We start from the raw sequence: 24,667 nt of genomic DNA on the forward strand, positions 1-24,667 counted from the left end.
TTTTTGTGTTATATCAGTTATATTGTGGTTTACCTCTTAGTGAAGTCTGCTGAAAATGATATATTATCTAAAACAAAATGTCTTTTTTTAAAAACGACCCAATTCTCCATGCAGAAACATGTTAAATAACCTTATGCAATAATAATATAGGATAAAATCATTCTGAGAACTCTGTTGAATGTGTCAGTTTTACAAAGGACCAGTTGGTTTAATTATTTGCTGGGGTGAGTGTTTTTGATTTTAAGGGATGCATTCAATGGTTTAACTCACATATATATTTGTGTTTCTATTTCATTGGATTAAATATGTATTATTTTGTTTCCAAAATGTATTGCACATAACAGTTCAACAAATTAGATTCTGATCAATAACAACTTGGATGGTTATATAATTATAGTTAACTACATGTAAGAATAATTAACTGGTTATTGTTATTTTTTGTCTACTCACTTCCATGTATATGCTGTCTTATACCACTGATTCTGAAAAAATTGTTTTGTTTTGTTTACTCCAGTTCTTACATTATTTATAGTCCCTAAACCATTAAAGCAATAAGTTGCAGCATGAGTAATTTGTAAGGTTCAGTTATAATAATATGATTTAAAATCACATTTAATTAGTGATTAAAATGTACACCAGGTGCCACTATGCTCTCACTGTAATCCCTGCTACTGGTATGATTTTACATGAACTAGTAGAGCTAGCTACCAGTTAAGTTGGCCTACCATGACATGTCTTGACGTTCGTTCTACAGCCTCGTGATATTGGTAAACCTAACATGACGTTGCGGTCTCCTATTTGACAGGCGTTAAGTTCAGCCAATAGAAGGCAGAGGTTCTACTCGCTCAACCAATGGGCTTGTTAGGATTCCCTACAGAGGCGGTCTTTCTCAGAAACAGTGCGTATCGGGTTAGGTTGTTAGAAAGTTAATGGCTGGGGGAAAGAGATCCTCCTCAACCCTCGCTTCGGGAGAGTTTCTGGATTCCCTGAAGTAAAATCACGCAAATATTCTAAAAGAAAGAGCCTGGACGGACGTTTAAGTCAATAGCTAGCTCGCTAACACGCGTATCGTGAACATAAGTATGCAGGATGCAGTAGCCGGGACGGCAATGCTGACGGACGGCTTCGAGGACGAGATTGACTCGGTGACTCCTCGCTCCCCAGTGGCAGGGATGGGGGTAGGAGCGACACCAGGAGGAGTCGGACTAGGGGGCATTGGGATTGGTGTTGGTGGAAAGAAAGTACGTTTGTACGGCGAACCAGGCGGACCTGCTACAGAAAGACTGGATTTCAAACTAGCGGCCGCGGCCGTCCTCTCCTCGGGTCCAGGATCCGGCAGCGACGAAGACGAGGTTTCAGAGGTAGCTATGCTAAGCTAAGCTAGTTAGCGAAGCTTAACCAGATAGCTAGGCAACATTCCACTCCTAGCGCGAGCTGGCTGCTAGCTAGCTAGCGAATTAGCTCGCTGTTGGCTACCACCCCCTCCCAGGCCGCTGAAACTACGTAAAATAAACCAACATTTTGATCGAACAGCACCTCTCGTGACTTCTGGTGCTCATGGTGTGTTTGATGTCGACACTGTTTGATATGACACAGGCAGTTGTTGACGCTAACCAGCTGAAATGTTTTATTTATGCAGCGCAGGCTGTGACTACGGCCTAGTTCGGGTGGAAGCGACGACGGCCTTGTTCGGTGCTGTCGTCTCGTAACACCCATCACAAGTTTGCAGCTCTCCAGCCACAGCAAATGGAAGATGCCCGTTAACCGCCGGACGCACTCTGACCACTAACTGCCATTTCGTAGCTGTGGTGCAATTACGTCACATTTCAAGATCATGTAAATTAACTCCGACAGTTACTCAGCTAACTTTTCAAGACGTGCAGATTAAGTATTTCTTCGCGGTACTACTCGAATTTTCCGTCGTAGGTGTTGACAAATAAGCCAGTTGTTGTTTTTACATCTTTGGCCTCTGTCGGTCAGTTTAGCCCGTATCAACTTGATTTGCCTTTTCAGGTTAGAAAACAGCTTGAGTTCCTGTTGAGATGTGTCCAACTTTCCATGTGCTGCCAGTCACACATGGGGACAGGTGTGATAACATCACCAGATCTCAGCTCAACATACAATATACATGTTTTACATCAGCTGCACAGGATACACATAGTAAACCAAATGTCTGTCTGTCCTCACAACACTAATCTTATTTAACAACTTCTCAAGAAGTCTGTGTGACAGAACCATGTCTTTGGAGACTTTGTCCAAAACAATGTTACGGTTTATTAGACAGCTGTGTCATAACCACACTATATGTGTTTTTACTGCAGCAGATGCAGAAATAAAACTTCTTATACTTCTCAATGGCAAATATTTCACTTTTACACACCTGTTAAATTACATATTCATGGTAAAGTAATGATCTTTGTCATGTAATGGGTGATGCAGTATTTACTCATAGCCATCTTCTAGTTATGGGTGTGGAGAGAAATGCACAATACCTGTTGAGCCATCGCTGTAAAACTTTGCTAATATCTGATCCAAGAGGTATCTGTATGAACAGTACTCAATACATGACAGCTAGTCAAGTTAGGATGTCAGCTGACACCTGTGCTAATATACAGTTCCTGCCTGAGCAACTTATCAATTAGCAGATGAAGATGAAGGAGAATATATCAGGTTTGACAATTACAGTTTAAGTGAGTGCTGTTGCAAGTGTATGGGGACCGTGTCATGTTTCCTCACTGAGCCAGACTGCAGCATAAGGCTGAATGAGAGCATTTGTTGTGGTGTTTTCCTCCAGTGGAGTACTCTCAGCTCTGGGCTATAGCTAAAATCTGAGCCCCAGGATTAAGCAGATGCCATTCTAGGCCTTTGCAGCTCTCTGGATACCAACACTCTGGGAACTGTAGTTCATTAATAGTCAAGACTGTTGTCCGTTGTTGATTATTAAGGTCTTTGTAAAACTACATTCCCCACGGGTGGTTGTTCTCGAGTGTTGAGCAGAATTCTTCCACACTGCTGAATGCTGACATACTGACAACATTTGCTTTCTACACCAGGCCCTGAAAGCCTGCTGCAGCTTATTGATGAATATAGACAAAGATTCAATGTTTTCAAATTTTGACAGAGCTTTCTTTGCAAAATGTTGAATCGCAGCGATTCTAAATCTATGTAAAAAAATTTTTTTATATCATCTTGGTGGTACTTTTGTCCGCACTGGCTGTTTGGGCAACTTAATGTCACTTGCTGGTATGTGAATCAATCAGTTAGGGTGTTTTTTCTTTCCCAAATACATTTCATTTAAATCTTGGTGTGAACAAAATCAGTTTTTAGATAAAATACATCTGTTATAACAAGGTGTCATTTAAGGACACAAATCTGACAAATGTTAGAGCTTTATGTTATGTTTTTCTTTCTAGCCCACTTCAAATATGATAAAGTCCTACCACTAAACTTTGAAACAGAAATTGAATTTGCGTTAACTGTATAATATGCTAGTTAATTTTTCCCGGTAGTTTGTCAACAGTGGTAATGTGTATAAAGACGAGTAAAATGTGTTTCTATTTTTCATAAAAAGATAATGGGCTTGTATTAAGCCCATAAATTAAACATAGTTATTTACTTGGCGAAATGTTCATGTGGGCTTTGGTAATATTTACTGAAACCAACTTTTCATGTCCATGTTGCCATTTAATTGAACCACTGTCCTTGAATTGACTTAAGTTTGTCTGACTCCGCTACACTAGGTGGCAAACGCCTCCTGTCAGCTTGTTAGATTAAGAATTTTCTGGTTGACCTTTTTGTCACATACTAAAACAAAACAACTTAAGAGCAATCCATTATCTATTTATTTCTTGGAGCAGATGGAGCATAAATCAAATTTCCTCGTCAGTCCAAACATGCATTGGTCTAGTTTCTCTCATTGTTGTCTTCTTTGGATGCGACTCTATTAGTTCCCCTTTAATGCCTGAGGTGGACACTGTCGGGCATGCACAGAGCCCTTAGGCCAGTTTTTGTACAGTTGAATGTATATATGCAAAAGTAATTTGACTCCTAATTGCATTATCTTGCCGTCTAGTAATGCGAATTTGAGAACTTCAATTATTTGATTTTTTTCTAATGACATGTAAACCAAGTGATTAATTATCCTTGACCAGTTCTACCAACTATAGTGAAATATTTGTTGTTATTGTTTTTAATCGAATAATCAAATATTAGTAATACAGATTATAACGCATGAAAACCAATTTGCGGAAAGGGCAGGTTTGAGATAGTAGTTTTGTGCAGGGGTTGTAATTCATGACTGTAGCACTTCCTGTACTTTGACTCTTATCCTTGTGCTGCTTTTTGCTTCCCCCCGAAAGAAACTGTAAATAAACAAGGGCAGCACGCTTGGTCTTTTTTTAGCTGGTGTATTTGTGTGCATGTGTGTTACTTTTAGTCAGAATAATACAAATTTTGATGTATCAAGCTACTTAATGTTTTTATTTTGCTATATCACATTTACTCAAAAATGATGATGAAGTTTCACAAATGATGTTCAGGGTGTAGACTTGTAAAACACTGTTGGTCAAAATCATAAAATATTTCTTAAAGGTCTAATCATTATTTTATCCTCCTTCCCTGTATGTGTCACAGGTGGAGTCATTCATTTTGGACCAGGAGGACCTGGATAACCCCATCATGAAGACAGCGTCAGAACTGCTTTTGTCAAGCGCCACAGACGGGGTAGATTTAAGGACTGTTGATCCAGAGACACAGGCCCGACTTGAAGCCCTACTGGAAGCTGCAGGTATGAGTGCTTTGTCTAAACTAAGGTCAGCTTGAGAGAACATGACACATGTTAAGTATTAGTCATTAGTACCCCATTGGTCACACCTCTTGTGCTTGGAACGGTCTTCATTTTTGTTTCAAAACACTCAGTACTTTTGAATAAGTAGAAGAACATCTTTCTGCCTCAGCTTTTCCCGCTCTATTCCATTTCCAGTCCCAGCCACTTTTGGAGAGGTCATAATTTGTTTAAAGGTGAAGGTGCAATAAATAGAGGTGTCATATCAGCACAATGTTTGAAAGTGATTTGGGTAATTTAGTTTGATTAGAAACTACAATCTTGGTGTAAGAAGGTCTGTGTAGATTAATCCATTAGGGTTCGGTGTCCTGGCCTCGTTTGGGCTCATGAACATTACCGGGCAGATTAGCAGTGCAACATGCTTGATCCTCCACAGCTTGCGGAGAGCCTCTGTTGAACAGCTAGTGGCTAAGCTCAATCCTATACCCTTTCTCCCGGAGTAGTTCGAACAGTAGACGTGGCACCTTATATTATGTTGGCCTAAGGTCTTTATGTTACACAAAGATAATGATAATAATCACTATACCAATATTTAATCTCTTCATATTTTGTAAACTCTTCTATATTGTTTTTTTTAAGTACCAGAAGAGAGGGAGGTGTGTCTGTGTATAATGGTTGTGGCAGGATGATATGGGCTACCTCTGTTCACTCCCAGCATGAACAAAGTAGCCAAATACCAGGCCTGTCAAGACCATCACCAGGGAAGATGAAAGCGTCTAGTGGTGTGGTTCGCAGACGTCATGCTTTTGCTGTTCACAAAAGATTTGCTGTCGAATATATTCATAATGAGGGTTTAATGTGACATTTTTATTTTTCTAATGTACTCTAGCCACCCAAACGTTTCCCACTTTTATTTCTTGTGGATGTTAACACATTCAGATTAAAGCAGACCTATGCCACTGTAGCATCATAATTATTGTGTCATTATTTTCATGTCCATCTCTATTGTGCTGGAGTACAGAGCAAAAAGAACAAAATGTGACTGCACTGCTACGTGTGTGTGTTAAAACCTTCAATGTTTTGTTCTGTCCAGACCTTGTGTCATGATTCACAGATGACAGGAAATGTTCATCAATGGGTCACAATAAAAGATGCAACAGAATATTGTAGACAAATGCTATCCAATAGTTGGTGAATGCATGTGTATTATTGATCCAAATTGACGGAATTGACCATAGTTTCAATGTTTGTGACTTGTGCATGATGCAGCACTATGTATGTAGGTAAATATTACATATAAAATTATTCCATGTGATCATATTGTGACTATGTTGAGTATCCTGAAGAATCTGGGCCTTCCGTGGCAATCGAACAGTTGTGCATATCTGTGTAGATGACCTGCAAATTCCTTTTTTTGTATTTTCCGTTATTCTCTCCGATTTACTTCCATCACAGTTTGCTTTGCCATTTAACCACAGTGTGACAAACATCTTCATCAAACACTACAGCTGCTTGCAGAATTTGTGAGAATGTGTAGTGCTGTCTAGAAATGTTGTGATTCAAATGCCTGTTGACTGTTGCTGTATGTAGTGGTTTATCACTGCACACATAAGGATGTACACATACACTGCCTGGCCCAAAAAAATCACACGCATGAAGATATTTAGCTTTACTTTAGGCTTTGGTTATGTTGATCATTCACTGTGGCATTACTTCAATAAGCTTATTTAATTTTTTATTTCAATTCACAGTTGCATTCATTTTTGCAAAGATCTTGTATTTATGATGGGAGAGTTGGACTGCTGTGTTTAGTCTTCACCAGCACATTGTCAATTGTCATTGTTGTTAAGGGCTGGACTCGGTGGTGGTTAGTCCATGTGTGAAAGGCATGTCTCATGCTTCCTGAACCACTCTTTCACAATTTGAGCCGGATGAACCCTGGCATTGTCATTTTGGAATATGTCAGGAATATATTCTATTCAATATATTTAGCTACTACTTCCTCCTTAGTATCTGTTGAGCTAAGACCTTATTTTCTTCTTGGATGTCCCTTGTTGTTCTGTCAAATCAAACCACGTGGGCATGATGTCATGGTGCAATCGCTAGTGGAAAGGTCGGTTTGTTACAATGTCAGACCAAGATTAATACGATTTATATCTCTACCTGTTCTCATTTGTTGGCAGTTGCTGGATCTGTCTTTTTTGCTGTCTTTGTCAAACTCTTATTTTCACTGTAACCAACTGACACACAGTTACTATATTGAACTTTAATATGCAATATATTTAACAGAAGTAAAAGGATTTTTGGCAAAGGAAAAACAATTGTGATTTTGTTGTATTTATTCTTTATTCAGACCGATATGTTGATGGATGTTCAAATCCTCAGATGCAAAGATAGACTTGATCAGTACAGCTGTATAAATGTTTAGGGCAGATATAAAGTTCAAACCAGCTGGTGCCACAAAACATGTCTAGCAATTGCAAACAGGTTTTCCCCCTAGGTTGAAAATAAGAAATATAATTCAGAGACCTGGTAGTCAACAGAGATTATGTATGCCAAGAGTTTGATTTCTCCATTTGTATTGTACTTCCTGATATATTTTGGTAACCAGAAAGAGCTGCAGAGTGAGCACTCCTCCTTTTCATGCTGCTCTCTGTTTAAATTATTCCACTACCTCCGGTCACTTTGGGATAATGTTACTTTCTGACCTCTGCTTTGTGGTAAAGTGGTACATTTAAGCACATTTAGTATGGTTTAGCTTGTTTGGATGGCTTGGCTTTTAAAAAACATAAGTGCATAATTTAAAAATACAAATTGCATTCAGTCATTATTAAATGAGTTCACACAGTGTTGATAAAGCTTATCAGTTCCAAATGGCTCTGTCTGTGTTTCACGGTATAATTGTGTTTAGATCTGGTGTCGCCCGGTGACATTCCAGAAGCAGAAACTGTGCATAATGTCACTGTATACTTGTGCCGTGAGACATGCGTAACTTAAAATATCGGCAAAGTCTATGGTTGACAAGAGTCGGTGGCTCTCGCAGCCAGTGCAAACGAGATGCGCTGCAGCAGTAAAACGCCATACACACATCCAGGGTGAAACCAAGCTAATAGAATAATTTGGGTGATGCACTAACTCAGTGAAATGTATTACATTTAAAAAAGTCAGGGAAACAATAACACACTTTACAAATGCTGAGTACACCACCATTCATAAGTAATTGCAGCATTTCTCATAGCCTGATTTTTATTTTCTAATTTGCACATTTGACACAAAGATTTTGTGGTGTGTGTTTTATAATGTATATATGCCCTCACTGACACATTTTATTTTAGCAAACTTAAATAGAAGATCATGTTGTTGGTGCAAACATGTTTAACAGTTATGTTGGGGTAGTGCAGGTGCAGGTGCTTTTGGGTAAACACTGCATACCCTGACAGTTAAGGCAAACTCCAAACTTCTTTGTGCACCATGGGAACTGAGAATATATTTTAAAAACATGCAAAAATTGTATCATCATATGCCACTAAACATTTTAATACTCACTATATTGTATAAGCTGTAGTTAATAAAAATAAAGTCAAAGAGCTTTAATGTTGACATGCTTGCAGCTATGCGTTGGCTGGATTCGAACAAACGTTGACTGAAATTTGAATTAGCAACTTGGATAAAAGTGTTTACTTAGATTGCAGTGTTGTTGGTACAGTGGGTGGAGGCAGTCTTGCCAGTAACTAGTTGTGTCCATTTTGCTCTTATTGGACACAGTTAGGCCTGAATAGGGTATGGTCAGTTATTCCTGTTCAGTTGGATTCTCAGTTGTGAAAACAAATATATTGTAGTTCATAAAACACACTCTCAGCTGTTGTTTGGGTTATTGACAGTGCATCAAGCCCCATAGTGTTTTCAAGTGTCAAGAGTGTTTAGTTTAAGTGAACGTCATGCATTCTCTGAGATAAACATTATACAGTAAAACATTAATGATCAACTTCCCCGACCTCTTGTTTCCCACTGCCCAGAGGACCATTGCGAAATCCCTGTCTGAGATTCCTACTAAGTTTAGCTTGTGTCCCAGGCCTAGTGGGGAAAACATAGGAGGAGCGCAAGGACTGAAGCTCACTTTTCTCTGGTTAAACCTGAGGCTGAAAAGCTCAAAGCTCACACTTTTTTACACTCCTGGCTCTTCTCACTTGATTTTTCCATATGCTCCTAAAACAAAGGCTACCGCACACATACAAACACTTGGATATTTTTATTGGTTGGGAAATGCTTCTTCTTCTGTCTTTTGAAAGACACTGTAGCAAAAGTTTTTCCCCTCCTGCTTGCTCTTCCGTCTTATTTGCCACTTTTGGATTTAATTCCTTCCTTGACAAAACACACAAACACATTTTGTTTTCTTCTCAGCCATGCTTTTATCCTCTGCTGACCACTCTGTAGCCTCTGATTCTCTCACATTCTCTGGCTTTTACCCATCTATAATTCACACAGGATGAGAACTTTTTCCTCTACTACCATTAACAGAATAAGCATATGCCTCCTAGCAAAGAAAACTAACATTTTATTCTGGGCTGTATTTATCCTTATTCCAGTCACAGATTTGATCTTGGATCTACATTGTCCCACATTGACCAGGAGATATTGTCAAAAAAAAAGAATTAAGAATCATAGATGGTGTATTGAAAAAAGTGAAGAAAGATATTGAGCCACATTAACAAATGCTTGTGTGTGTTTTCTGTGTCTGTGTGTGATTTTTGTTTTTTGTTTGTTTTTCCTCTTCGTGTATGCTGCTACTAACCCTGGATTGGATTGGCTGGACTGGACTTGCTTCTTCATCTGGTCTGGTGTGATTGTGCTCTCCTGTGGTTTGCCTTGCCCTTGCACCTCTGCCCTTTTGGTGTTTGGTAGGCATCGGTAAACTGTCCACTGCCGATGGTAAAGCTTTTGCAGACCCCGAGGTGCTACGACGACTGACGTCATCTGTGAGCTGTGCCCTGGATGAGGCTGCAGCAGCCCTGACACGAATGAGAGCTGAAAACACACTCAACGCCGGCCAAGCTGACAAGTATGTATCTTGCCCGTACTGATTCTGGCATTTGTCAGTTTGTCTTGTATACAGTGACACAGACTGGTAGATGAATCCTTGATCAGTAATATTCTATACTGCCCCTGTCAAATCAAAGTGGCATATACAGTTTGTCAGCACATGTCTGTGTGTTTACTGGTTATGTAATTGTGAGGCGTATGTGTGTTCACCTGTCACAGTGGCAGTAATTGTAGCAGTCTGGTTATTTTCAGCCGTAGTTTAGCAGAGGCGTGCTCGGATGGCGATGTCAACGCCGTGCGCAAATTGTTGGATGAGGGACGAAGCGTCAATGAACACACAGAAGAAGGGGAGAGCCTGCTGTGCCTCGCCTGCTCGGCTGGCTACTATGAACTTGCACAGGTTTGTGAAAGGAAGCTTGGAGTATTTATTGTGCTGTGTGTTTGATCTGTAAACTGATTGCCACAAAATATATCAGTTAACTCCAATTTTGACTTATAATTAAATTTTTCCTCTCAAGGTTTTGTTGGCCATGCATGCAAACGTGGAGGACAGGGGCATCAAGGGGGACATAACGCCACTTATGGCTGCTGCCAGTGGAGGTTATGTGGACATTGTTAAACTACTTCTGGTCCATGGGGCAGATGTAAACGCACAGTCCTCCACAGGTAAAAATCCTCTTCACTTGTCTCTTTTGGAATAATTTCCTTTACCCTCCATACTTTGCAGTCTTAGTAATCAGTCCACTGTTCCAGGCAACACAGCTCTGACGTACGCATGCGCCGGTGGCTTTGTGGATGTGGTGAAAGTTCTGCTAAAAGAAGGTGCTAACATTGAGGACCACAACGAGAATGGACACACACCTCTTATGGAGGCGGCCAGTGCTGGCCACGTGGAGGTGGCCAGAGTACTGTTGGAGTATGGTGCCGGCATCAACACGCACTCCAATGAGTTCAAGGAGAGTGCTCTCACACTTGCCTGCTACAAAGGTCAGAATGCAAATATAGTCTGTACTTGTGATGATTTGATTTTGTATTCTTCCTCTTACATGATTTTGTCTGTCTGCTGCAGGTCACCTGGATATGGTGCGTTTTCTTTTGGAAGCTGGAGCAGACCAGGAACATAAAACAGATGAGATGCACACAGCACTCATGGAGGCATGCATGGTGAGCATCTGACCCAAACCATACCATTACTTACAGTTTTGTTTTTATTCAGTCTCCAACACTTTCAAAATCCTTGTATTTTCAAATGTGAATTGTTATTTATTCCCTTTACAAAACATGGCCAGGTTTCAGATCTGACCCTGAAAATCTAAAATAAGATTCTGTATGCAACAACACTCACCCTCTCAGCACATCACATAGTCATTTGTATCCAAGTAGGACAAAATAGATTTAATTCAGTTAATATTTTAAGCCGTAACTGTTCTACGATCGTCTTGGTATTGTTTTTAACTGTCACGCAAGTAAAAAAATTAAATGGTTGTAGCGTCATGCAGTGTGATTGTATTTTTGCTCAGGGTGTAAGCACTGATCTCGTGTATGTATTCATGTGCTTATCTATACATTCTTTGTATGTCTCGCTGTCCCAGGATGGCCATGTGGAGGTGGCGCGACTGTTGTTGGACAGTGGTGCTCAGGTGAACATGCCAGCCGATTCCTTTGAGTCGCCCCTCACACTCGCAGCCTGTGGCGGACATGTGGAGTTGGCAGCCTTGCTCATAGAGAGAGGAGCCAACTTGGAGGAGGTGTGTAAAGAGAGAAATGCATACATTTCAAGACCATAAATACTAAGTTGTCCCTTTGTCTGTTGTGGATTCATGGTTTTGTCTTTAAGTATGAATTATGAAGCTGTGAATGGATTGATTTCACACCAATTGCATTGGATATTTTTCTTTGAGGAAAAGCCTGCAGCTTTTTGACAGTCATGCTACACTGCTGCTGCTATTTTGTTCAGTTGTACTGAGTACTACCACTGTTAGATGTTAATAAAACAGTTTGTTTTCCTAAAATAGGAATAGGAATTTAATTTCTATTAACTTTACAATTACAGTTATGGAAGAGTTGGAGCATTTCATCCCCTGTATTTAACTGTTAAAAAGTTATACACACTTTGAGTGAGTTAAAAAATGACCAGGCTTAATGACAGGTCTCAGGTTAAAATTGGCTTCTTTTCATGCATTATACATTTCAATTAAAGATGCTGTTTTGATGCCATTTGAGAATTTCCAGCCTCACGCAGGGTACACGGATAGTGAAGTGAAGATTTCCTCACCTTACTTGTGTTTTCCTCTGTCCAGGTTAATGATGAGGGCTACACTCCCCTGATGGAGGCAGCTAGAGAAGGCCATGAAGAGATGGTAGCACTGCTACTGGCTCAAGGTAAATCAAGCTTTACTTGTATGTCCATGACATGGGGGAAAGATTAACTCTTGGTTATTAGCTGTGAACATTCTTCACTTGGTTTCTCCTTGCTTCTAGAAGACATCACAGATCCTCTTTCAGAAGACATCATTCAGCAATCACTATTTTTTCTCTTTTGTCCAGGTGCTAACATCAACGCCCAGACAGAAGAGACCCAGGAGACAGCTTTGACTTTAGCGTGCTGTGGAGGTTTCTTGGAAGTGGCTGACTTCCTCATCAAGGCGGGAGCAGACATCGAGTTGGGCTGCTCAACTCCTCTCATGGAGGCGGCACAGGAAGGCCATCTGGAGTTGGTCAAATACTTACTGGCTGCAGGTGAGCAGGAAAAAAATTAATTCAAGGAGCTTCAGATCTTGGAAAACAAAGCCGTAGACTTTATGTCTCATGTGCTTTTATATTTTAGGGGCAAATGTTCACGCCACCACAGCAACAGGTGACACGGCGTTGACGTATGCATGTGAGAATGGACACACTGATGTTGCTGATGTGCTGCTGCAGGCTGGAGCCAACTTGGTATGGCATAGTCTCTCATTTTCTTTGCCCCTGTTTATTTGTTTTGTCATTTGTTTTGAATACTTTTAGATTAACACCAGGATGAAAACAAATATGTGTCATATGTGTGCTAATGTAAATCGGTGAGAATGAACAGTCTGTTGTTGGCAGCAAGGTTTCTACAACAACTGCTGTTTTGTGTTTAATCTAGTTTTCATTGGTTGACTGACTGAAAATCACTAAAAACTCTTGTTATCTTAATCATTGTCATTAAGGAACATGAGTCTGAAGGGGGGCGGACGCCCTTAATGAAGGCAGCAAGAGCAGGACATCTCTGTACAGTGCAGTTCCTTATCAGCAAAGGTACAGTATTAAAGAGCTTTCATGAAAAAATGAATCTTGGTTTTAACATAACTCAACATAGTGAAGCAGCTTTCCAGTCCAGAAAGAGGCCATTTTGGAAGTTATACATAATTTGAAAAGCTTGATAAATCATAATCATTGCATTATGTGATTAGATTTAAAGCCTAAAACATGTGTTTAATTAGATTTTATTGATTTTTATCAATGAATGAAAGATGCTTCATCTTGGATGACTCGTACAGTATATTGCAAGTAATGCACTTTGTAAGTGGCAAGCAGAAATACATGACGTTCTTAGTGCATTCATTATATTGAATGTGGCTTTGCATACTATCGCTGATGATTCATTATGAGTACTTTGTTTACCCTCCCACTGTCTTGTCCAGGTGCTAACGTAAACAGAGCTACTGCCAACAATGACCACACAGTGGTGTCTCTGGCGTGTGCTGGAGGACATCTGGCTGTCGTGGAGTTGCTGCTTGCTCATGGGGCAGATCCTACACACAGACTCAAAGTAATGCTCGCACTAGTTACACTTTTTGTACCTTTTTATGTGTAATGGTAAAGCACAAATTCAATTATTTGTTTGCCCTTTGTAGGATGGCTCAACGATGTTGATAGAAGCTGCTAAGGGTGGCCACACCAATGTGGTGTCCTATTTATTGGACTATCCTAACAACATCCTGTCTGTCCCAGCACCTGATCTGTCCCAGCTCACTCCTCCCTCGCAAGATGCCTCTCAGGTAACCAAAAACATCTTTTTAAGAAAGAGAAAAATCCAATAATTGTTCATTCATAGCTTTAGCTTGACATGATTTCTTCTATTAACAGGTTCCTCGTGTCCCAATCCAAGCCCTCGCCATGGTAGTGCCCCCACAGGAGCCCGACCGAGCCCCATCAAACATCACCACACCCTCACCCATCTCCAGCAAAGGTAAACAGTGCCACATGCCATCAAGTTGGCGTAATCAAGAAATGAGAGTTCCAGACTACAATAGATTGTTATTATTAACACATTCTTATGCTCACCCTCATTAATTTCTTTGGTTTGAATCCAGGCATGTCCAAACAGAGACAAGCATCCCTTCAGCCCGGTGTCCCCACATCAGTTGGTCGGGGGCCTGAAGCAGAGCCTCTGCCACCCTTCCACTTGTGCCAACCTCTTGAGTGCATTGTGGAGGAGACGGAGGGCAAGCTCAATGAGCTGGGCCAGAGAATCAGCGCTATTGAGAAGGCTCAGCTTCAGTCGCTAGAGCTCATTCAGGGGGAGCCGCTCACCAAAGACAAGATTGAGGAGCTGAAGAAGAGCCGAGAGGAACAGGTATAATCCAACATCCACTTCTTTGCTGTTAAGTAAACTTGACCCCCTTAATCTGTACAGTAGTCACACAAGGCTTTGACTCTTGCCAATTTAGGTGCAGAAGAAGAAGAAAATCTTGAAGGAGTTGCAGAAGGTTGAACGCCAGCTGCAGCTGAAAACACAACAACAGTTCACCAAAGAGTACATGGAGGCTAAGGGCTTAAAAGAGGAACAGGAATGCGGAGTTAGCCAGGGTCCGGGGCCTGGGAGTACAACGTCTGTGCCGGGGCCCCTTTCCACTCTACCAGGTGCCCAGCTACACACCAGCTCCGACACAGATGAAGAGGCCAACAAAGATGGGGAGCAGGAGGAGGAGCTGGGAGAGAATGGCGAAGAGGTGAACCTCTCGGTATTTTTTTGTTTCTAATGAAGTATGTCACATTGTTGTGTTTCTGACTCCTCTGGCACTGTGTTGATTGATCTCATGCTTTTGTAAATCCATAGGAAGAGGAAGATGACGATGATGATGACGACGACGACGATGATGATGATGATGAGGAGGAGGAGGAGGGTTCAGACGAAGAGGTAGATGGCGAAGAGGAAGATTACCCAAAGCTTCCTCAGGTGGGTACAATCCTCTACAGGGATAGGCCACAGCTGCCGCAGCAGCCTCCTCTGCCCCCTTCGCCACAGGCTCAACCCCAGCCTCCCCCTCCGCCTCTTCAGACTGCCTTCGTTCCTGTCCAGCCCCTGCCAGACTACAACCCTGCAGATTACCCAGGAAGTACTAGCCCGGAGTTGCAGAGGGTACTGGTGGGACAGCAGATGCTGGGCCAACAGCAGCAGGGTCAACAGTTAGCAGGGTTGGGCCCAGGAATGATACCTCAGCAGGCCCCAGATGGGCTCATGGTAGCCACACCTGCACAGACACTCACAGACACGCTAGATGACATCATGGCAGGTAAGTGCATTTCTTTTTCTGTTTCTGTCTCTCACTGGATGCAAGTGATTGTTAATCTCTTCAACTTGACTTCATCATTAACCTTTTTATTGATTCTTTTTAAGCTGTGAGCAACCGCGTACCCATGCTGAACACTACAACCTCACCCACACCCCTGTCCCAGCCACCCACACAGACGCCTGCAAACATCTCCTCGCCACCTTCAGTCCTGCCCCTCTATCCCGCTGTTGACATCGATGCACATGTAAGACATCACAAAGATTTTTTTATAGTGACACTTCAGTTAAGGGACTGTTTACACAAAGTCCTCTACCTTGCTAAGAGATGTTGATTTTCCCCACAGACTGAGAGCAACCATGATACAGCACTGACGCTGGCATGTGCGGGAGGACACGAGGAGCTTGTGTCTGTTCTCATTGCACGGGGAGCGAACATCGAGCACCGGGACAAAAAAGGTATGAAAGTGTGACAATATTAAGGTCTTGCTATGGTTTTATGAACAATAGGGTGTTGTGAATTGGTTAACTTTAATATCTCTGCTGCTTTTCCATAGGTTTTACCCCTCTTATACTGGCTGCTACTGCTGGTCATGTAGGAGTCGTGGAGGTGCTCCTGGACAAAGGCGGTGATATTGAGGCTCAGTCGGAGAGAACCAAAGACACACCCCTCTCCCTGGCCTGCTCTGGAGGACGCCAAGAGGTAAACACAACGTCTTTCAGTTTGCTTTCAGAATAGTAACATTCGTGTTCATTTTCTATGATTAAACTCTTGTGTACCTGGGCTGGGCAGGTTGTTGAGTTGCTGCTGCTTCGGGGAGCCAATAAGGAACACCGCAATGTTTCAGACTACACGCCTCTTAGCTTGGCCGCTTCTGGGGGTTACGTTAACATCATCAAAATACTCCTCAACGCTGGAGCTGAGATTAACTCCAGGTAAGTGACAAGAGAATCACACAGTTTCTTCTGGCTCTTGGTATGAGTAAAACATGTCTATTCATGTAATTGTTGTTTTCCATTATCTGTCATTATTGATATATTTCCTGAAAGTGATTAGGGTTGAACTTTGAATTTCTTATTTAGACATGGATATTTTTTAACCTCACAGTGGCAAATCAATACACCACCACTATGAAATGTGCCTTTTGTTTAGTAGGTGCACCATTCAGTTGTATCATAGTGATTGATTGAGTTGGATGTTAAATAAAATGGTAAATGGCAGTAAAATGTAATGTTTACTTAAATGAGACACAAACTTGATCCTCTACTTCTTAGTGCATGTTAAAGCGTTCAGCATTTTCAAGTTTTTTTTTGTTTCTAAACAGTTTATTTGCTTTCAGGACTGGCAGCAAGCTTGGAATCTCCCCTTTGATGCTGGCAGCTATGAATGGTCATGTACCGGCAGTGAAGCTCTTGCTAGATATGGGCTCGGACATCAATGCCCAGATTGAGACGAACAGAAACACAGCCTTGACCCTAGCCTGCTTCCAGGGACGGGCAGAGGTTGTCAGTCTGCTGCTAGATCGCAAGGCTAATGTCGAGCATCGTGCTAAGGTGAAGAGACTTGCCCTAACCAAAATACACATTTCAATATGAGGCCTTTTGAATATGTCATCACATCTCCAGAATCACACATTACCATATACTGTATAGACACACTTCTTGATTGCTGGTGAAAGTTCTATACCACATAATAATTGCAGTCTTTACTTAAGTACATTTTTCTTATTTTTTTTTGGTGTAGCAACTGCTCATTTTCTTACTAATTGCTTCCTCTCTTCATGCAGACTGGTCTGACTCCTCTGATGGAGGCAGCCTCAGGCGGTTATGCAGAAGTGGGCCGAGTGCTGCTGGATAAAGGTGCAGATGTTAATGCTCCCCCTGTTCCCTCATCCCGAGACACTGCCCTCACCATTGCTGCAGACAAGGGCCACTACAAGTTTTGTGAGCTGCTCATCAACAGGTGGGATCCCTGTGTGTTTCTGTACCAAAGTGGATTCTAGTTTTTGTTTCCTAAGTAAATGAGTAGATTGTTAGATATTTTTTTTTTAAAAGGTGATGTTCCTTCCTTTTATTGTAGGGGTGCCCATATCGATGTACGAAATAAAAAAGGGAACACGCCGTTATGGTTGGCGGGAAATGGTGGCCATTTTGATGTGGTCCAGCTTTTGGTACATGCCAGTGCTGATGTGGACGCAGCTGATAACCGCAAGATTACTCCGCTCATGGCTGCATTTCGCAAGGTACAGTGTTTAAAAAAAAAAAAAAAAAAAAAAAAAAAACAGAGGTGGGTTTGGTGTGCATGCTACATTTTTGCAACTATCTCGTCACTAACCATTCATTTACATTTCAGGGTCACGTGAAGGTGGTGCAATATCTTGTGAAGGAAGTTAACCAATTCCCATCAGATATTGAGTGCATGAGATATATTGCCACAATTGCTGATAAGGTAAGTATTGATTTCCTCTTCATTGTTGTACATGGTTGAGATATTACCAGAGCTTCATCTACCTCTTCCCTTTTTATTTTTTTGCAGGAGTTGTTGAAGAAGTGCCACCAGTGCATGGAGACCATCGTCAAAGCCAAAGACCAGCAGGCAGCCGAGGCTAACAAGAACGCTAGCATTCTTCTCAAGGAGCTAGACTTGGAGAAGGTAACGTCAGTTATTGTGGCTATTGTAGGGGTTCGGACAAATGTATTGTTGTTGTTTTTTTTTTTTACACGGGCTCTGTTTTGTGTTTGTCAGTCAAGAGAGGAGAGCAAGAAGCAGGCTCTGGCTGCTAAGCGTGAGAAGCGTAAGGAAAAGCGCAAGAAGAAGAAGGAGGAGCAGAAGAGGAAGATGGAGGAAGAGGAGGGCCACAAAGTCAAGGAAGAGTTTTCTGAAATGCAGGAGCAGAAGGAGGATTCAGCTGATGGTAATTGTTAAATGACTTTTACTGTGGAGAGGTAGAGAACCTGAGTTTTCAGAATTGGAGCTAATATCCAGCTCTTTATCTTTTCCCCCCTCTCAGAAGCAGATGTTCCTATCGAGCCTCCCAGTGCAACCACCACCACCACCATTGGTATATCTGCCACCTCTACCACTTTCACCACAGCTTTTGGTAAGAAGCGAGCCAGTGTGGCCACTACGCCAAGCACTAATCGCAAAAACAAAAAGAACAAGACAAAGGACTCCTCGCCCAATGAACCTATCATATTACAGGATCCTCAGGTGAGCCTCGCGTCTTATTTTTGATACTTCTCATTCATCCTTTTAAGATGTTATCTTTTATGTATTAAACTAAACCAAATGCCATGGACGGAAAAGAACATATTGATGGCATTTCTTTTGCACTTTCTTTTTAAGGTTGCACTAGCACAGCACAAGGCTGACAAGAACAAGATCCATGGTGAGCCACGGGGCGGGGGTGGGGGAGTGACGGGTGGCAACAGCGACTCTGACCCCTTGGACAGCACCGACTGTGCCAGTGAGAGCAGCAGCAGTGGAGGCAAAAGTCAGGAGCTCAACTACCTCCCTGACCTCACTTCCTGCGCTTCCTCCTCCTCCTCCTCCTCCTCTTCCTCCTCCTCTTCAGCCCTGTCCTCAGGAGTTGCCCAGGCCCTCCTGCCCGGCCCCGAGAAGAGACACTGTCCTCAGCCACATACTGACAACAAGGTGGACAGCAAGGTCACAGTCTCTATCTCAAAGCCATTGCAAAGGTGAGACCTGCATGGAGCTGGAACTTATTTGTTTTCTGACATTTTGAGTTTGGGTATAGCTATTAATTCAGGGTGAACAAGCCAAGCCTTGAAGTGATCTTTTTATGTGTGCATCATTTGCAGTATATCAAAACGTGCCAGTCAACTTGACAAATAACAGATTTTCTCTCTGTTGTTTTGATTTGACTGAACCTGATCTTTCAATGTTTGTCACAGAGCTCCAGACATGAGCAGCGACTCCTCCAACTCCTTACCCTCTCCATTCAAGACCATGGCTCTTCCCATCACCTCACCCAACAGTAAGCTCAGCCTCACGAGCCCTAAGAGAGGCCAGAAGAGAGAAGAAGGTTGGAAGGAGGTTGTCAGAAGGTGAGTTCATGTGTACATGTTTGTAAGTGAAATTATATTTCAGTAGCATTACTTTGATATATTTCAAGCATAGATTTTATATTCCTTACATTTTTCTTTGCCTATTTATGAATTGAGAATCAGTGGTTGTAAAATTCAAGTTGACTAGAGTTACTTACTTTACACATAAAGTCATAATAACTGACCATTCACTGATTGTTTTGAAGATCGAAGAAGTTGTCTGTGCCAGCCTCAGTTGTGTCTCGAATCATGGGCCGAGGAGGCTGCAACATCACAGCTATCCAAGACGTGACAGGAGCGCACATCGATGTGGACAAGCAGAAGGATAAAAACGGGGAGAGGATGATCACCATAAGGTAAATATAATGCCCTCTGGTGGACAGTAAGCACCACTGCAGCTGGATTATATCTTAAATAGATGCATGTACGCTATCAGATTTCATTCATGTCTCCTGGCCATTTCCATGCAGCAGTCCACTTGTTTTAAAATGCATGGTCTGTTTGTTGTTAGTAGATTTCAAGATGAATTTATTTTCTATCCTTTCATTCCAATGTCATTGGGTACTAAATCTCCTTTTTGGTAATCCATCCGATGCCCTCGCCACATCAATGTCATATGCACTAAATCTGTCAAAGAAACAGTATATGACAATGACCTGATTAAATGATGAAAGTCATCTGAAGAAAGTTTGCTTTGTTGTTTCAGAGGAGGGACAGAGTCTACAAGGTATGCAGTCCAGCTGATCAACGCCCTAATCCAAGACCCAGCCAAAGAGCTTGAGGATCTTATCCCGAGGAATCACATCAGAGCCCCAGGCTCTAAAACGTCCTCCACGTCCTTCCCCAGTACCACAGGGGCCACCAGTGGTTCAACCACTGGCCCAAAGGCCCTGAGTTCATTAGTCACCTCCACAGGCGTCTCGTTTCAGCCCTCCTCATCTTCATCTTCATCATCCTCTCAGGCTGGGGGAAAGATTGGGAAAGGCCTGTCATCAAACGTCAGACAGCCTTTCCCCGTGTCTTTGCCATTGGCATACGCCCACCCTCAGCTTGCTCTCCTCGCTGCTCAGACCATGCACCAGATCAGGCACCCTCGTCTACCCATGGCTCAGTTTGGTGGTACCTTTTCTCCTGCTGCCAGCACATGGGGACCTTTCCCTGTGCGTCCTGTGAGTCCTGGCAGTGCTAACAGCTCCCCCAAACACAACGGAACAAACAGCACTGGAGGCCAGGCCAGACCCAACTCAAGTCATGGTGATCACAGTGCAACAGTCAGCTCAGGAGCTGCAGTTACAACCAACAACACGGCCACCACCAGTGCTCCTAACACGCCTACAGCTGCAGCCTCACCTCATACCCCCAATCCTACCCCGTACAATCCCCAGCCGAGCATCCCGACTCCTTCCTCTGTCAGAAAACAGCTCTTTTTACCTGACCCTAAGCCTGCTGGTGTCATCTCAGTGTCTGCTGCCAGTGCTAGTGGCACAAATGCAGTACGGGGCACTGGTTCTCCTGCCCATCACAGCTCCACGACAACCACTGCTATCGCCTCTCAGCAACCAGTTGGCCCTATCTCGCAGCCATCTCTCCAGCAGGCAGCTAAACTAGAGCCCTGCACCATTGCACCTCCTGGAAAAGACAAGCCTTCACTACCTGTAGAGAGCCAGCCTGTCTCTGTCAGTGAGAGCATCAACTCCCTGGGTTTCACTGCCCCTGCCATGGCTTTACCTCCCAAATCGGAGCCTCGACAGCAGTTACCTCCCCTTCCCTCCTCCGTACCATCCACAGAGGCCCCTCCACCCCTCCTCATTTCACAGCCCAGCTCCCACCTTCCCTCAGCTCCTCCTCCTGTCCTGTCACATAACGTTGCACACCCCAACAACACAGTACCCCATTTCTCAGCTCCTGCGCCCCGAGTCTCCCATCGTATGCAGCCACCAGGGCCTTACTACTCTGTTCCGGAACAACAACAACAGCAACAACAGCAACAACAGCAGCAGCAGACGCAACAGCAACAATCTGTGTTTGTGCCGTTCAATGCTCAGCAGGAAGCTCCAAAGCAGACCCAAAACCAGACATCTCAGCCCACAAGTTTGCCACATCAAGCCCAGGCTCCAGGCTCCCTTCAAGTCTCTAACCTAGGAATGATGAACGGTTCTCAGATTCAACATGTGGCCAATGCAGGCAAACCTCAGCAGATTCCTCCCAATTTTGGCCCTGCAGGCCTTTTCAACTTCAGCAGCATCTTTGATAACAACAGCCAGGTAAATATAAGTAATGTAACATTCATGTGCCATCTTGTTTTGTATTTGGATTGGTTAGCTACAATAACTTGGAATGAAATGGGATATTTTATGTTTAAACTAAATTATGAAAGATAAATCATGCATTCAGTGATTATAATACTCTTTCAAATGTGCTGTCTTGTAGGTTGGTAACAATCAGGTGTGGGGTGCATGCCATCTGCCTGCTCGCTCACCTCCAGAGCAGTCATACTCGGCCCCACCTGCCTACATGAGCATGGGTCAAATTGAGAACATGATGCCACCTCCTCCTCCAGACAGCTCCAAAGCCCCTGGCTACCGCTCTGGGTCCCAGAGGATGGTCAACAGCCCCATCGGTAGTTTTCTTTTCCATCATGCATGATCATTTTGTTTGTCAGTTTGGTTCCATTTGACATTGATTTTCAATGTTTAAGGTCATTCTATCTAAAATAACAACATCCAAGTGAGAGCAAAAATATAATATAAACCTGTTTATGTAATTATACATATGAAATAATGTGGCATGGTTTCAGGTTTTTTGAGCTTCCTGATTGTCTTTACTTGTCTGCACCCACAGCTTTGACCAGCTACGCCACCAGTATCTCTGGCAGCCCTGTGTATCTGCATGGTCATACAGGGGTTGGCACACCCTCCTTCAGCAGACAGCACTTTTCCCCTCACCCATGGAGTGCATCCACATCAGGTACTAGACTCACACTGTTCTTTGTTACCATGATTTTCTTGTAACTGTTCAGCTTCAAATCTGTTACACACTAGAAAGCAGTTGGTGCAACATTTTAATTTATCAATGCTTTTAAACCATTTGTAGACCTGATCTGCTCCTAATGTCTTTTTCAATCTGCCAGGTGAATCTCCTGTCCCACCTCCCTCTACAGTGTCATCCTCTGCGCACTCCACTTCAGCTGTGGCCCCTCCCCCTCAGCCTAAACCAGGCAGCTCATCGCAGCAGGACCGGAAGGTCCCCCCACCCATCGGCACGGAGCGATTGGCCAGGATTAGGCAAACGGGTACAGTCAACCCACCGCTTCTCACCACCAGCTACACGGCATCTGTTGGACAGGGAGGCATTTGGTCATTTGGGGTTGGCAGTGCTTCCGGTAAGAGAAGATCATTTTTTCTCAGTTGGGATAATGGTATAATTCAGATCTGGTATTATAAAACCTCATCTGTCTTTTGTGTGTGTTTGTGCAGAGGCCATGTCCGGTTGGTCCCAGCCCCTGATGAGCAGCCACATGATGCACCCTCAGCTTCAGGCAGAGCAGTCGGCCTTCTCTCAGCACCAGCCCATGGAGCAGGACGACACAGGCATCGCAAACCCTGCTAACAACTACCACCAGCCTCAGCATTTGCCCAACAGTTACATGGACTTCCCAAAGGTAACAAAAAGCCAGTTATGTGGATGAGTAAACCTTTGTTCCTGTTTTGTACATGTTTTACAAGTGACCCGTTACTGTTTGTGCAGGGGATGCCTATGTCGATGTATGGAGGAACCATGCTGCCGCCTCATCCTCCCATGGCAGAGGGGCCAGGGGCACCGATGTACAATGGTTTGCACGCTGGTGACCCCGCATGGAGTCCCATTATCAAAGTGGTCCCAAACAATGCAGATAATTCTGACCCACAGCAGCAGGTAAATCTCTCTCTCTTTTTTTTACATCTATGTTGTCTTATGTACTTACACTGTCTGGTTTATGCTGTTAATAAGATGTAATCTTAGTCTATATTCATATCGGTTATTCATCCTCTCTCCTTCAGGTGTGGCCTGGTACTTGGGCACCACATGTGGGCAATGTGCACTTGAACCACGTCAACTAGACGGCGTCCACAGCAATCAAACGTACACAGCATGACCCACAGCGCAAACATGAAATACCAACTGACGAATATGACCGATTGAGACAAAGAAAAAATAAAAACTTACATGTTAACTTTAGTAGAGACTTGAGAGTGCAGCGCAGAGGTTGAAGAATTGGAAGTTCTGTTGAAGCCATTCTTTGTGCCTATATCAGACAATGAAAGAGGAAATTGGGGGAGAGCTGTTATCAGTGTCCCCATGATGCAAACAAACGTGCGCGATCACCTGTTCAACAGGATCCATTCTCTGCGTAGTTTAGCGATTTTGACTTAAACCCACATACACCGTTCTTGGGCGGCAGGGAGCTCAACATGAAGTAGCTATTTAAACTTGGCCCAGAACTAGATGATGATTACCTAAAGAGAAAGAGAAATCAGAACCTTTTAGAGTGGTAAATACATGTATAATTGTTTACATACTAAAAAGGGTTAAAATGAGAGTAAATTTCATGTCGTATAGTGGCTCTACTTTATGTAGCCTGTATTAATGTGAAATATTTACCTTAATATTCAATAAAAAGATTGAAAAGTATGTGTGTACTGTTTCATGAAATGGTATTCTTTACTAATTTTAATGTGTTAATAAACACGTTGAACTCATTCACCTTCAGACCCACTGATACTTTACACAAGCCTTTGACTAAAATGAAAATCAAATGTGGTCTTGCACTTTGCCAACACAGCATCCCTATGGATTTGATATTCAGTGATGTTAGAACACTTAATCTCATACACTAGTGGTAGGGGAGTAAAATCATAACATTTAAGAAACATCTAAATCTATTAAAAAAGATATCCAGGGTGGTAGTACAAGTTTGGTGAAAACCAAAGAGAGACCAAAAGTGTTTATAAAACATAATTTTGTTTTATATTTGGCCACATGCTGTCCAAAAAATTGGAATGCACAATGTCTTATAACATTGAGATAATGTTAATTGGGGATAAATAAACATTTAACTTAATGTAATTTATTAGTTATACAATTTTATTGCAGAGGGTTAGATGGTTGGAGTTAAATTGTTTAGAACAATGAACTGAGAGGTGAAGGACAAATATCAAAATATCAGTTCAAATAGACTGCTTGTTATTAACCAGTAAGCT

The 24,667-nt window shown here is 42.6% G+C and overlaps 1 protein-coding gene across 7 annotated transcripts; it reads left to right on the forward strand.

Annotated features, from left to right (window-relative positions):
- The first annotated feature begins 906 nt into the window (after positions 1–906).
- On the forward strand, positions 907–24,098 carry ankhd1 (ankyrin repeat and KH domain containing 1). Of its 7 annotated transcripts, none has more exons than XM_058649569.1 (39): positions 907–1,361; positions 4,633–4,786; positions 9,686–9,842; positions 10,061–10,223; positions 10,342–10,489; positions 10,577–10,810; positions 10,893–10,987; positions 11,416–11,571; positions 12,124–12,205; positions 12,371–12,562; positions 12,651–12,760; positions 13,015–13,102; positions 13,489–13,616; positions 13,702–13,845; positions 13,934–14,036; positions 14,161–14,423; positions 14,518–14,811; positions 14,907–15,363; positions 15,468–15,607; positions 15,707–15,818; positions 15,917–16,062; positions 16,153–16,295; positions 16,700–16,913; positions 17,147–17,322; positions 17,440–17,602; positions 17,713–17,808; positions 17,896–18,012; positions 18,106–18,274; positions 18,371–18,570; positions 18,706–19,058; positions 19,275–19,427; positions 19,634–19,783; positions 20,134–21,691; positions 21,858–22,047; positions 22,269–22,394; positions 22,558–22,809; positions 22,904–23,088; positions 23,175–23,342; positions 23,468–24,098. In XM_058649569.1, exons 1-39 carry the CDS (start codon positions 1,083–1,085, stop codon positions 23,525–23,527), a joined length of 8,118 nt encoding a protein of 2,705 aa, XP_058505552.1. In that variant the 5' UTR covers positions 907–1,082; the 3' UTR covers positions 23,528–24,098. The 7 variants fall into 7 exon arrangements, with proteins under 7 accessions (XP_058505552.1, XP_058505551.1, XP_058505554.1 ...); XM_058649568.1 differs by having other exon boundaries at positions 10,893–10,985; positions 11,408–11,571; XM_058649571.1 differs by having other exon boundaries at positions 10,076–10,223; positions 10,893–10,985; positions 11,408–11,571.
- Positions 24,099–24,667: the final 569 nt, after the last annotated feature.

Source organism: Solea solea, chromosome 14 (assembly GCF_958295425.1).
Source record: "Solea solea chromosome 14, fSolSol10.1, whole genome shotgun sequence".
Classification (NCBI taxonomy): domain Eukaryota; kingdom Metazoa; phylum Chordata; class Actinopteri; order Pleuronectiformes; family Soleidae; genus Solea; species Solea solea.